This window comes from Prionailurus viverrinus, chromosome B1 (genome assembly GCF_022837055.1).
Source record: "Prionailurus viverrinus isolate Anna chromosome B1, UM_Priviv_1.0, whole genome shotgun sequence".
Lineage (NCBI taxonomy): Eukaryota > Metazoa > Chordata > Mammalia > Carnivora > Felidae > Prionailurus > Prionailurus viverrinus.
Window position 1 is genome coordinate 143,815,063 of NC_062564.1, and position 12,706 is coordinate 143,827,768.

The following is a 12,706-nucleotide window of genomic DNA, read 5'->3' on the forward strand; positions in this document are numbered from 1 at the left end:
CTCTCTCCCTCCATACACACACACACACACACACACACACACCAGTGTGTATCTAGCATGGCCTGAGACTAGGCAGGTAAACCTGTTTGGGGTTTACCATCAGGAGGCTCGCTTACACTCAAGAGAAGAGCCATATTTTCCAGTATCAACTCTATCAGTAACAAGAGCGATACTTTTGTCTTCTATGTCTTCCTCCTTTGTCTTATTTCTTAATTGATTCAGAACTCAAGCAGGAATGAGGGATGCTATTTATTTAAGACCCTTTGAACTTATCATGTCCACAGAAGTGAACTATGCCTTTTGGGCTTTTTTGTCCATTTTCACTACTCTTGTTCCTCTGTTCCCGATGCTAGTATTGGGTACTAGGGTCACAACCTGCCAAGGTAAACAAATGAAACCATTCTGCCAGTCGCGTGACTTAAGCTTCTGTAGAAAATCTCCACAACAGGGCTCTCCTGTGGCCAATGAAAGGAGGATCCGGGGAGCCTGCAGGGTAAAACTCTTACTGGAGAGGGGCACCCTTTTGTTCCTCAGCTGGGGGCTTGCCCTATCCAGAGTCTGCCCACTTACCTGGTACAGGGCTCCTTGTGATCCTCACTGTCCAGCTCTGCCTCATACAGAGCGTGGGGAGGAGGTGGAGGAAAGTCATCCAAGCTATTCACTGGGGTGTCCTGGCTCAGCGGAGGCGGTGGGGGTGGGGGAAGTTCAAATGTGGGGCTGGAAGCGGCGTTGGGGTACAAGTCCTTCACAAACACCTCATCATCATCATCTTCCCGAGGTGGTGGGGAGGCCAGCAGGACCGACTCAGATATTCGGAGGGAGATCCTCCCTGGAGTGCTTGGGGCCCCAAGAGGCGAGTCTAGAGTGCTGCCTGAGCTTGGAGGAGTCTGCTGTGTTTTGTAGTGCTTCAGGTCTCCAAAATCAGGTGACGAGGATTCTTCAGGGAGGCTGTCCTCTCTGACCGTGTGGGCCCACTTCACCCGAGGTGGGGCAGGCCGCTGAGGCAACGAGACCCGCTTCCTTGTTGCCTCTTCTAGCCCATGCTCTGGGCTGTTGGGCTCGTGGCCTCTTGGACTGGCAGGCTGGACCAGGCTGTGACCATTGCTTCTGTGGATCACTGCTGCGGTGTATGGAGGAAGAGGCTGTTGCCCTGTCTGACAGTCCCTTCCGGTCAGCTGATCAGTCGCAGCCTGGGAGCTGGAGGGAACGGGGGAAGGCAGAGCTGAGCTGAGCGGGGTCAGGGATGCAGCCCTAGTGTCTGTGAGATGCCCTTGCATTCCTGTGGGCAACAGCCTGGGGCAAGGCGTTGTTCTGCTGGCCTGCCTCTGATGGTCCAGGGGTCCAGGACATTCGCTGGGTACAGAGGAATCACCAACTGCTTTGCAGCCTGAACCACCCCAACGAAGGCTAGGATGGTGTTTGAGCAACAGCATGTCTTCGTGGCCTCTTTCTGAACAACTGATGGACCTGGAGCAGGATATACAAACACAAGGGTTATAGCTCAGAAGAAAGGGGCAAACTCTGAACCCTAAGTTCATTACACAGACGGGAAAAGCATTTAGGAAGCAGGGCCTCAGAGGGCCTCAGAGGAGCCACACACTGTCCCTCAGGCTGCTCACACAAAGAACCAAGTTTAAAAAGGACGCCTGGTGCACAGTTGGTTAGGTGTCCAACTTCTGCTCAGGTCATGATCTTGCGGCTCATGGGTTCAAGCCCCGCATGAGGGTCTGTGCTGACAGCTTAGAGCCTGGAGCCTGCAGCGTGCCTCAGATTCTGTGTCTCCCTCCCTTTTTCCCTCTTAGAAATAAATAGTAAACATTAAAAAACAAAAAAAGATTCCAGGGGCTCCTGGGTGGCTCAGTTGGTTAGGTGACAGACTTCAGCTCAGGTCATGATCTCACAGTTCATGCTGACAGCTCAGAGCCTGGAGCCTGCTTCGGATTCTGTGTCTCCCCCTCTCTCTACCCCTCCCCTGCTCACGCTCTGTGTCTCTCTCTCAATAATAAACGTTAAAAAAAAATTAAAAAAAAAAAAAGATTCCAGACATACAGTCCTACAGGAAATGTCAGATGGTAGACATGGGGGTCACAAGGCATTTCCTTTTATTAGCTCGCTCTCACTGACCTCCCCACCCCCTCTACACAGCCCACATAAGGCAGCTTTTTGGGGCAGGCTTTGGGGTATAAAAGGAAACAGGTACATTTCTTCTGCCCCTTTCAGGACTACTTCGGGAAAGTAGTCCCAGTGTGATCCCCATGGGAGAGGTCTGTTTGGAAAGCACCTGTGTGGGCTGTGAACTTGACGGTTTTATTTACAGTTTTCCCTCAGTTTCCTCCTGTTTCCACTTTTTACAATGGAAGGTAAGGAGGGGGAGGGGAGTCCCCAAGGAGCTAATAAGCAATCATCTCTGGAGAAAGAGAGCAATAGCAATGGGCAAATGGGGTACGTGGAGAGCTAAACACCTGTCCTCTATCTAGGCTCTGAGGAAAAACCCAACAACTTCCAATACTTTTGTCATTATGCTCTAAAGGAAGAAAGGAAAACAAAACCGAAATCTGTAGCACTGCCTGCTGCCACCCAAGAGTTAATGTGGGGATAAAACAAAGCGCCGGCAAACCACCCTAATTTGAAAATTCCACATTTGGCGCTCCTTGACTCGTATGCAAGTGAATCTGGAGAGCAGATGGAACTTCTCATTTTGCAGATCTGAGTCCCGAGGGAAGCTGCGGCTCAGTCCCCAGGAGAACCCCAGCCCAGGCCTGCCACAAAACCATCCAAGTGCCAGGCAAGGATAATGCAGCATATGGAAGGAGAAGACTGCAAAGAACCAAATTAGCTCTTCTCGGGATGTTATTTTTTCTGTATTATAAATGCAGATGGCTAAGGGGCCCATCTCTCTCTCGGATGCAGCCCCTCCCTTCCCCTCAGATATCCTTTTCATTCAGAGGCGGTATCTTTACCAGGAAAGTCTCAATATCTAAGATTGGCTACTTTGTACTTCTTGGTGGGTTCCCAAATGGGGGTACTGAAAACCCCGAGGCAGGAAATTCGCTGGGGGGCTTTTCTCTCATGTCTTACTCATGTTGGTATCCTCAGTACCTGGTACAAAGTCCTGTCTTGGGGGGGGCCTGGGTGGCTCAGTCACTTAAGCTTCTGACTCTTCAGCTCAGGTCATGATCTCGCAGTTCGTGAGTTCAAGCCTTGCATCAGGCTCTGTGCTGACATTGTGGAGCCTGCTTCAGATTCTCTGTCTCCCCTCTCTCTGCTTCCCCTACTCATGCTCACGTGCTCTCTCTCTCTCAAAATAAATAAATGAACTTAAGAAAAAAAGGACTCTCTCAGTAAATGTCTGTTGAACAACTCTGCCCAACTGCAGTTTAGACTGTAGGATATAAACTCTTTTCAAACTCCATACCCTCTAATAGGACACAGAATAACTGGAATCAGTTTTAATGACTAACCTGGGTACCTTCATTTTATTATATTTGTATCTTGAGACTTTTTTAAAAGGGGAAGCATCACTAAAAAAAAACCCCACAAAATATAATATTTATCCTTTATTCAAAGCCCAAATAAACTTTGAGATATATATTTTAATGTTTATTTATTTTTGAGAGAGCGGGGGAGGGGCAGAGAAAAATGGAGACAGAAGATCTGCACTGACAGTGCAGAGCCTGATGTGGGGCTTGAACTCACAAACCGAGAGATCACAACCTGAGCAGAGGTTGGACACCTAACTGACTGAGACACCCAGGCACCTCTAATCTTTCATATATTTTTAGTTTATGTTGAATCTTCTTAGTTTATAGGAGCCATACTTCAATTGTATATTTTTGAAGGTAATATTGGAGTTAAATGCTTAGTCTAGTTGAGAATGCTTCTCCTAGGGGATTGTTTTGTATTTTTTCAAGAACAAAAGATAGGGTGAAAGAGATGTTTGAGTCTCTTTTACACTAGAGTGTGAGAGGCAAACATCTGTCCACAGGTATCCAGGAATCCTAACATTCAAGAATGGAGTTTGAAAGCAATTAGTCTTCTTTTTTTCCTTCAAAGCTTTTTTAAAAATGTGATAAACACAGAAAATTTACTATTTTTTTAAGTTTATTTATTTTGAGAGAGCACACACGTGCGAGAGAGCCAACAAGGAAGGGACAGAGGGAGAGGGAGAGAGAGAGAGAGGATCCCAAGCAGGTTCCACATTGTCAGCACAGAGCCCGATGAAGAGCTTGAACTCATGAACCGTGAAATCATGACCTGAGCTGAGATCAAGAGTAGGCCACTAATTAACCTACTGAGCCACCCAGGTACCCCTATGACTCTATTTTTAAATGTTCAGTCCGGTAGTGTTAAGTATATCCATATTGCTGTGCAACAGATTTCCAGAACTTTCTCTTCCTGTAAATCCGAAACTCGATACCTAAGCAACAACTCTTTTCCCTTCCCCAGCCCTGAAACCTCTACTTTCTGTTCCTATGCATTTCACTAGTTTATAGATGCCTTATGTAAATGGAATCTGAGTATTTGTCCTTTTGTGTCCAGCCTATTTCACTTAGCATAATGTCCTCAAGGTTCATCCATGTTGTAGCATGTGTCAGACTCCCTTTTTAAGACTAAATAATATCCCAGTATATGTATATACCACATTTGTATCTATTGATGGGCATTTGGGCTGCTTCACCTCTTTGCTATTGTGAGTAGTGATGCTATGAACACGGGTATGAAAATATCTCTTTGAGATGCTTTCAACTCTTAAGGATGTATGCTCAGATATGGTAGATTTTTAATTTTTTTGAGGAACTGACATACTGTTTCCCAAAGCAATGGAGACTATTTTGCAATCTCACCAACAATTATTTTTGGTGGAGGGAAAGACATTTATTACTGAGCTATAAATTAGAGGTGGCAGGAGCCTAGTAGTCATGTTTGCACAAGGGGACCAACGTCTCCACATCCCTTTCGATATATCTGATAGTAGCCACCCAAATGGGTATGAGGTGGTATATTATGGTTTTGATTTGTGTTTCTCTCATCATTAGTGATGTGAAGCACCTTTTCATCTGCTTGTTGGGCATTTTTTATCATCTTTGGAGAAATGTCTCGTCAAGTTCTGTTTAAAAAATTTTTTTTTAGTGTTTATTTTTGAGAGACAGAGCATGAGTGGAGGAGGAGCAGAGAAGGAGACACAGAATCCAAAGCAGGCTCCAGGCTCTGAGCTGTCAGCACAGAACCCAACACGGGGCTCAAACTCATGAACTGTGGGATCATGATTTGAGCTGAAGTGGGACACTTAACCAACTGAGCCACCCAGGCACACATTTGTTTTTTAAGTAGGCTTGGGGTACCTGGGTGGCTCAGTTAGTTAAGTGTCTGACTCTTTGTTTTGGCTCAAATCATGATCTTATGGTTTGTGGGATCGAGCCCCGCCTCAGGCTTGGGATTCTCTCTCCCTCCCTCTGCCCCTCCCCTGCTCGGTCTCTCTCTCGCTCTCTCTCTCAAAATAAATAAACTTAAAAAAAAAAAATTGGCTTTACGCCCAGTGTAGAGGCCACCTTGGGGCTTGAACTCACGACCTTGAGATCAAGACCTCAGCTGAGATCAAGAGTCAGATGCTTAGCCAACTGAGCCACCCAGGCGCCCCTCAAATTTTTTTTGTAACTGAGGTGTTTGATTTTTTTTTTTTTTGGTTGAGTTACTTTCGCCTTTGACTTCAGACAGTTCTCTTTTGGCAGTACGTTAGGTCACTGTTACTTTTCCCTTGTTTCTAGCTTGTAAGCAATGCACCCAAACTAACCAAAGTTCTCAGCCTCACCTTGAATATTTTCTTCACTTTAGGCACAGCTATGGGAGCAAGAGCACATAACCGTGGACGTCTGGTCTTGGCCATAAAGAAGGTAACTTAATACCCACCTCCTGATACCACATAGGCTGCTTTTAGGTGGCAGTATTAGGCTGAGCTACTGAGAAGGTAAATACAGTATAGAAAAAAAGAGAAACAAGGATTGAATTAAATGTAAGAAAAAGAAACTGGCTTCGAAAAACATGGAAGGTAAGAGGGAAGATGTAAATGCATACTACAAATTATAGTAGATAGCCCTATGATGTTGCCTTAAAACCACATACAGGCACGTGCGTCAGGAGAAATTCCTTGGAAATTTCTACTTAAGCTCCATGTGAATAGCTCAAAAATTCAAAGTCTAAGAAAGTATCCATTATATGTTTCTACTTAGGAGAAATGATTTTGATGACAATTTTTAACTTTCCTGCTATTTTTTTTTTATCCCTAAATGCCTAAAAATTATGATTTGGGAGCTTTACTTTTTATTTTGTGTGCTTCCTGTAAGTTTGTCTTGCTCTGTGAAGCTGTTCATGAAATGGCCACTCCTTCTAGTGTTCTAGTCACCAGACCTGACCCTTTGTGCACAAGACTGGAAGACAGCCACACAAAGAGGCCCCATGTGTGACAGCCATCATAGGATATGCATGGAGCATCTCCATGAACTATTCTGAGGCTACTCTTACTTGAAGTCAACCACTGCTTCAACAGTACACATTCTAAATCTATTTTGAAGAAGTCTCATCCTTAAAGGAAGTCATCTGTAAATAAAAAACGTAGAAGTTCCCTATGGTACAGACAAATGGCAGAGGCAGCACACAGTCCTATGAAACATCTTAATGTCACGTTTCCCTTCCTTGGAGAGAAGAATAGAAACATTTTTTTAAATTTTTTTAAGTTTATTCATTTCTGAGAGAGAGAGAGGGAGACACAGAATCTGAACTCTGGCGGCATTCCTAAGGCAGAGGGCATCATAAAATACACGTACATACCTGGACCCAGGGCCAGCCAAATAACACGGATCCTTCACAGGGCCAAAGCTGTTGTTTTCCCCCAAAACCACATCCTTGAAACACAAGAAAGGTACAGCATTATTCCCAAAAAAACAGGCACTGAAATTTACCAAGAAGGTAGAGGTAGAAAGGAGAAGGAACCTTTATTGGATGCCTACTCCTTACGGTCAGGTACCAATGCAGGACTGTTACATACTACCCCTCCTCATCCTCAGTGCCCCAGGAAGTGTTGTGAACCCTGGTGCATTGAGGAAGACACAGATCCAAAGCACTTAACTGTCACAAGGTCACAAGTGGCAGAGCCAGGATTTGCACCTCAGTCTGTCTCGCCGGGTGCCTCTCCTAACAAGGACATTTTCTAAGCAGAAGTCTGATAGCAGTTATCTCCAGGGTTCAAAATAACCACTGGACTTGAAACAGAACGATGAAAATTAATTCAAAGGGCCAAACTTTTGAACCAGCAATAGGGAAATATGGGAGATGACAAGAAAAGGATAGTTTATTGAATTTAGCAAAAATCTCAAATGTTCTGATGTATAATTAGAAAAACGGTAAGTATCTGGCTTGTAATCAGGTTGAAGTATATTCTCTCCAGGAAAAACATCTCACCCACATGTACTATCAGCAACTCTGGTAACTTTTCAGGGATTTTCTTTTGGTTCTATCTATCTATCTATCTATCTATCTATCTATCTTAGAGGGTGCGAGAGGCAGAGAGAGAAAGAATCCCAGGAGGGGAAGAGGGAGAGAAGTGGGGGGTGGAGAGAAGTGGGGCTCAAGCTCACGAACCGTAAGATCGTGACCTCTGCCAAAGTCAGATGCTTCATGACTGAGCCACCCAGGCACCTGTGTTTTCGGTTTTAGTAAGGGTATATATTGGTTTCCCAAAAGGGTGGTAAGTGAGATTTGTTTGGTTTGTGTGAGTTTTCGATAGTATAAAATTTGGCCCATGTGAACAGTTCCCTGATGAAGACAATGATATTGCTATTGATAATATAATTTTCAATTATAAATTGAAAATTTATTGAATATAATTATTTCAATTATTTATAACAGGCGACAGGCAGAAAACAGAGAAATTAAATCCATATATGATCTTCCACTTAGTTTTAGCAACTCATTTCATCATTTACTCTCTCCAATGGGCTAATTGCTTTCCAATCTTTTTTTTTTGGCCCAGTCAGTGGTAGAGGTACTCAAAGGCAACAGGAAAGAGCCAAAGGCAGTAGTAGGTCTGAAGGGAAAGCAAACACCTGAATATTAATAGCAGTGATCCCTTATTGCATTTACTGAGTGCCACTCTGCTAAGTACCTTACAGTGCTCAAATTATGTGTCTGGAATTGTATCAGGCCCCTGACGGTCCTTCTGTAAGTTAACCTATAATAAGAGGGAGCAGGAAGGTAACTGCAGCTCAGAGACGTTAAGTATTTTGCCCACAGTTAAAGTGGAGGACGGAGGATTCAAACCATCATCTCTTCAAAGCTCCAGATTTTTCCTTGGAATCTTCCAGGTGAGTAGAGGCTGTGCTGGATGCAATGAGATTCCGATGCTTTGAGAGAAAGGAGTTCCATATGTCTCTTATTTGCTCAAATATTGGTAGAGGGAATGGGAATTCCTGCTCTCCACAAAACCTTCTGGTCCTTCTGAGGTCTTTCCCTGTTCCACCCCCTCTTGACAAGAATGTACAGCTTTGCCAATAATTAAGTGGGAACGCTTCTATCTCCCCTTTAAGCTCCTTCCCCACTAACAATTAGGTATATTTTTCCATTTTTCTTATTTCCTTTGAATTTCAGTATAAGTTTAACTTCTGTAGTCATGAGTTGGCCCTCAGAATAAGGTGCTTAAGTTGATATTTATGTGGGTGTGCATAAGATAAAGGAAGAAAAAAAAAGACTTCATAGGATAGCAAAACACCAAAATAAATAAATAAATAAATAAATAAATAAATAAATAAATAAATAAATAAAAATAAAGGAAGTGAGACCCACTCACAGGCCATTGAGAGAACTCTCTAAACTTCCTGTTGCTGACAATACCATTTGGACAGAAGTCCAGCCTAGTACAAGCCCAAGGAGGCTCAATTTCTGTTGCATTTACTTGCTACGATTTGGACATACATTCACTGCCAAAGAAGACTTTATTTTCTATAACCTGTTAAGAAGTATAAAGTACTTAGGGCAATTTAGGAAAAAGCAATGGCTCTGGGAGAAATACAAGGTATTGAGTTATTCTAGTAGACACTTGGACAAGTGTCTATTTGTGTCTATTTATCTGATTTTTGATGACGGACTTCAAAATACCCCAGTTCTTATTCTTCGTTAGGAATAGCAAACTTAAAATTGCAAACCTAAAGTCTATGGAGTCCCGATCCTCACTCTTGCTTTGGGTTTTGAGTTACTTAGTATCTTCATAGCCAATAAAATATGAAGACAATAGTATTCATCTATTTTGGAATACCAGTTTCAAGTATCTGCTAAAATGAATCAAATCCACTTGAGAAATCTTAAAATTTTTTTTTAAATGTAAATAACAGTAATCAGTAGATGTTAAAATGAAATCAATTCATTGACTGAAGTTTTCAGATAGATATTTAATGCTAGCCTCCTCCTTTCCCCAAACTTTTTTATTCAGGGAGGGAGCATGGTATAGGGATTTGCAGAATCTGGTGTCCAACACATGGGGTCAAAACCTTGCTCCCACCACCTGGGGGGAAATTTCCCATCCTTTCTGTGCTCATATCCCCCTTCTGTAATACAGAGATAACAACAGTATCTACTTTGCACAGATGTAAGGATCATTTTTCTGCTTCTAAAACATGTAGTACGACAACTGGTACATACATAGTAAACATTTATTATTAGCTATTTGCAACGTTCCCTTTGGTGGAAAGGTGATTCTGTTTATGCACAAGCTTGAATGGGTGCTTGCTGAAGGGGTGCCAAAATGAGTTACAAGCTGCATTCTACAGAATCAAGCCTACATCCGACACGGTAGGATGCACTAAGCAGTTTCCTCAGTAGTTAAATGATGTTTGTCACACCATCACATGGTGAGCATCTTATATATCAGGAACCAGGGTCTTTGAGAAAACAGGCAGAAGGAGAGAAGCCTCTAACTCAGCATCTGGAAAAACAACTCCCAGCCAGGAATCTTATTTCTCCAAAGGCTTCTTTTTATAGCCTTTGCTGTATTTTAAATCTATGCGATGAATAGGTGTAAATTTCCATCTCCCAAGCAGAATTACTTGGATGTTCTCTGGCAGCTTTGCAGGGCACATCCACTTTAAAAAGGGTAAATTTTCTAAAGCTTCATAGAAAGTAGGAAATAGGTAAGAATTTGGTGTGCCCTTCAGCTCCGTCACTAATATCCACTGTTCTGTAATTATACTTTTCAAATGAACAGAAGGTAAAGGAGAAGTAACAAGAGGCTGCATGTTCTAGAGAGGCCCATAGCTGGCTAACGAGAGGTCCAGGGCTGCTGACTGAGCAGGTCTCAGTCTACAAGTGGTGGCGGCCTTCTGTAGTTATTTAGGCCCAAGAGTGATCAATTTTTATTAACTGAAGAATTGATTTTTTAAGACACTTTAATTTTTTTTTAGATGTTTATTTTAGAGAGAGATTGAGAGACAGAGTACAAGTGGGGGAGGGGCAGAGAGAGAGAGAAGGTGACAGAATCCGAAGCAGGCTCCAGGCTCTGAGCTGTCAGCACAGAGCCCGACGCGGGGCTCGAACTCACCAATTGTGAGATCATGACCTGAGCCGAAGTCAGATGCTTAACCAACTGAGCCAACCAGGCGCCCCTTGGAAGAGTTGATGTCTATGCTGGCCTTGTTTTAGAGGCGGAGACAATCCTCGATAATGGATTTTTGAAAAGGAATGGAATCCTTGTCAAAAGCTTGTAAAATCCTGCTCTAGCATCTGGCTGGCGGGAACAAGCAGCATGTGTTCAGGACCATAAATAGACTCCATATTTTGGGTTTAACTGAAGCAGACAGTTTCCACAGGGTTCCTTAATTTCTCAGAGTTCTCTAAAGCTCGGATTGAGACAAATTCCTACTGAATACCTTCATTAAAGCTTAATAATAATGGTAAAGTTTCTCAAATTTATGCAGATAAAAAAAACAATAAAATATCCTAAAATAATAACAATAATTGTGTGGAGCCTAGTTTTGTTTTTTTTTTTTAACTAGTTCTACAAATAGGGTAGATGATGGCTGTATGAAGAAGAATCAAGGAGCAGACCTTGCCATGGACCTGGTCTCCAGGCTGGCAAGGTCTGGTGCTGGGTGGGAGAACAGGAGAAGGAAGGTCAGGAGCACAGTCCTGGCTCCGTTACAATCTGGGGGATGATATTCTATTTTCAGAATTTATAGGAGCAAGGCAGCACAGATAAACTCTTTGATTTTGAAATGTTCCCACCCCCCCTCTGGCATCACAGTCCCCAAATTAAATAATATCTAAATATGGTACTCTATTGCAGAGGATGTAAATAATGTTCTGTATTTGTCTTTTGAAAAAGTTTTTCAAATAACATATTTAGCTGGGATTTAGAAGAATTTCATCACTTCTCTATACCACCTATGTTTTAGCTTTATTTCCCAGTTTACCAGGCTTGAGAGGTATTTGGGGAGAAAGCAAAGGAACATTCATAGCCATCCAATCAATTCCCCAAGGGAGAAGAAGGACATCTCATAAGAAATAAATAGCAGAAGAGGATTGTTTTCACCTAAACATTTGTTTTCTGTAGAACATGGGAAGAAAAATTAAGAAGATGTTTGGATTACTATGCTCCTGAAGCCCATCAAACTCGCTGAAATTTTATGTTACATATGTGGGTTTTAAGTGTTTTAGTTGTGGGATAAGGAGTACAAATTAGCTCTGTTTTTCCTTCTGAGGGGAGGAAAATGGTTAGGGAATGCTTATGGAGGATTGCCTCTATAAAATTTTTTTGTGGGTTTATACTGGGGAGAAAAATGTTTCTGGATTATTTTAAAACAGAAAATATCTCGATGGGTACAGAATTTTGTTTCAGAAATGGTGCAGCAAAGTACTTCTCGGGCAGCAATGTCTGAATCTTTCTTTTTTTGAAGCTGTTTCTACCAACCAATGCCTCCCCCCACACAACCCCCAATCCTTTATAAACCTCCTGCCCCATCCTTCACAGCTTGGTTCAAAGACCATCTCCTTCACCACACTGAGATATCACCTCACACCAGTCAGAGTGGCTAAAATGAACAAATCAGGAGACTATAGGTGCTGGAGAGGATGTGGAGAAACGGGAACCCTCTTGCACTGTTGATGGGAATGCAAACTGGTGCAGCCACTTTGGAAAACAGTGTGGAGGTTCCTCAAAAGATTAAAAATAGATCTACCCTATGACCCAGCAATAGCACTGCTAGGAATTTACCCAAGGGATGCAGGAGTGCTGATGCATAAGGGCACTTGTACCCCAATGTTTATAGCAGCACTTTCAACAATAGCCAAATCATGGAAAGAGCCTAAATGTCCATCAACTGATGAATGGATAAAGAAATTGTGGTTTATATACACAATGGAATACTATGTGGCAATGAGAAAGAATGAAATATGGCCTTTTGTAGCAACGTGGATGGAACTGGAGAGTGTTATGCTAGTGAAATAAGTCAGTCAGAGAAAGAGATTCCGTATGTTTTCACTCGTATGTGGATCTTGAGAAACTTAACAGAAGACCATGGGGGAGGGGAAGGAAAAACAAAAAGAGAGGGAGGGAGGCAAACCATAAGAGACTCTTAAAAACTGAGAATAAACTGAGGGCTGATGGGAGGTGGGAGGGACGGGAGGGTGGGTGATGGGCATTGAGGAGGGCACCTGTTGGGGTGAG

At 42.9% G+C, this 12,706-nt stretch overlaps 1 protein-coding gene across 1 annotated transcript in view; it reads right to left on the reverse strand.

Annotated features, from left to right (window-relative positions):
* Window positions 1-12,706, reverse strand: part of SHROOM3 (shroom family member 3) — a 212,427-nt gene that overhangs the window by 22,275 nt on the left and 177,446 nt on the right. The window contains exons 6-7 of the mRNA XM_047857602.1: window positions 6,826-6,899; window positions 571-1,467 (exon numbers count right to left, since the gene is read on the reverse strand). Of these exons, the coding sequence (XP_047713558.1) occupies window positions 571-1,467; window positions 6,826-6,899 (971 nt within the window). The remainder of the gene's footprint in view (window positions 1-570; window positions 1,468-6,825; window positions 6,900-12,706) is intronic.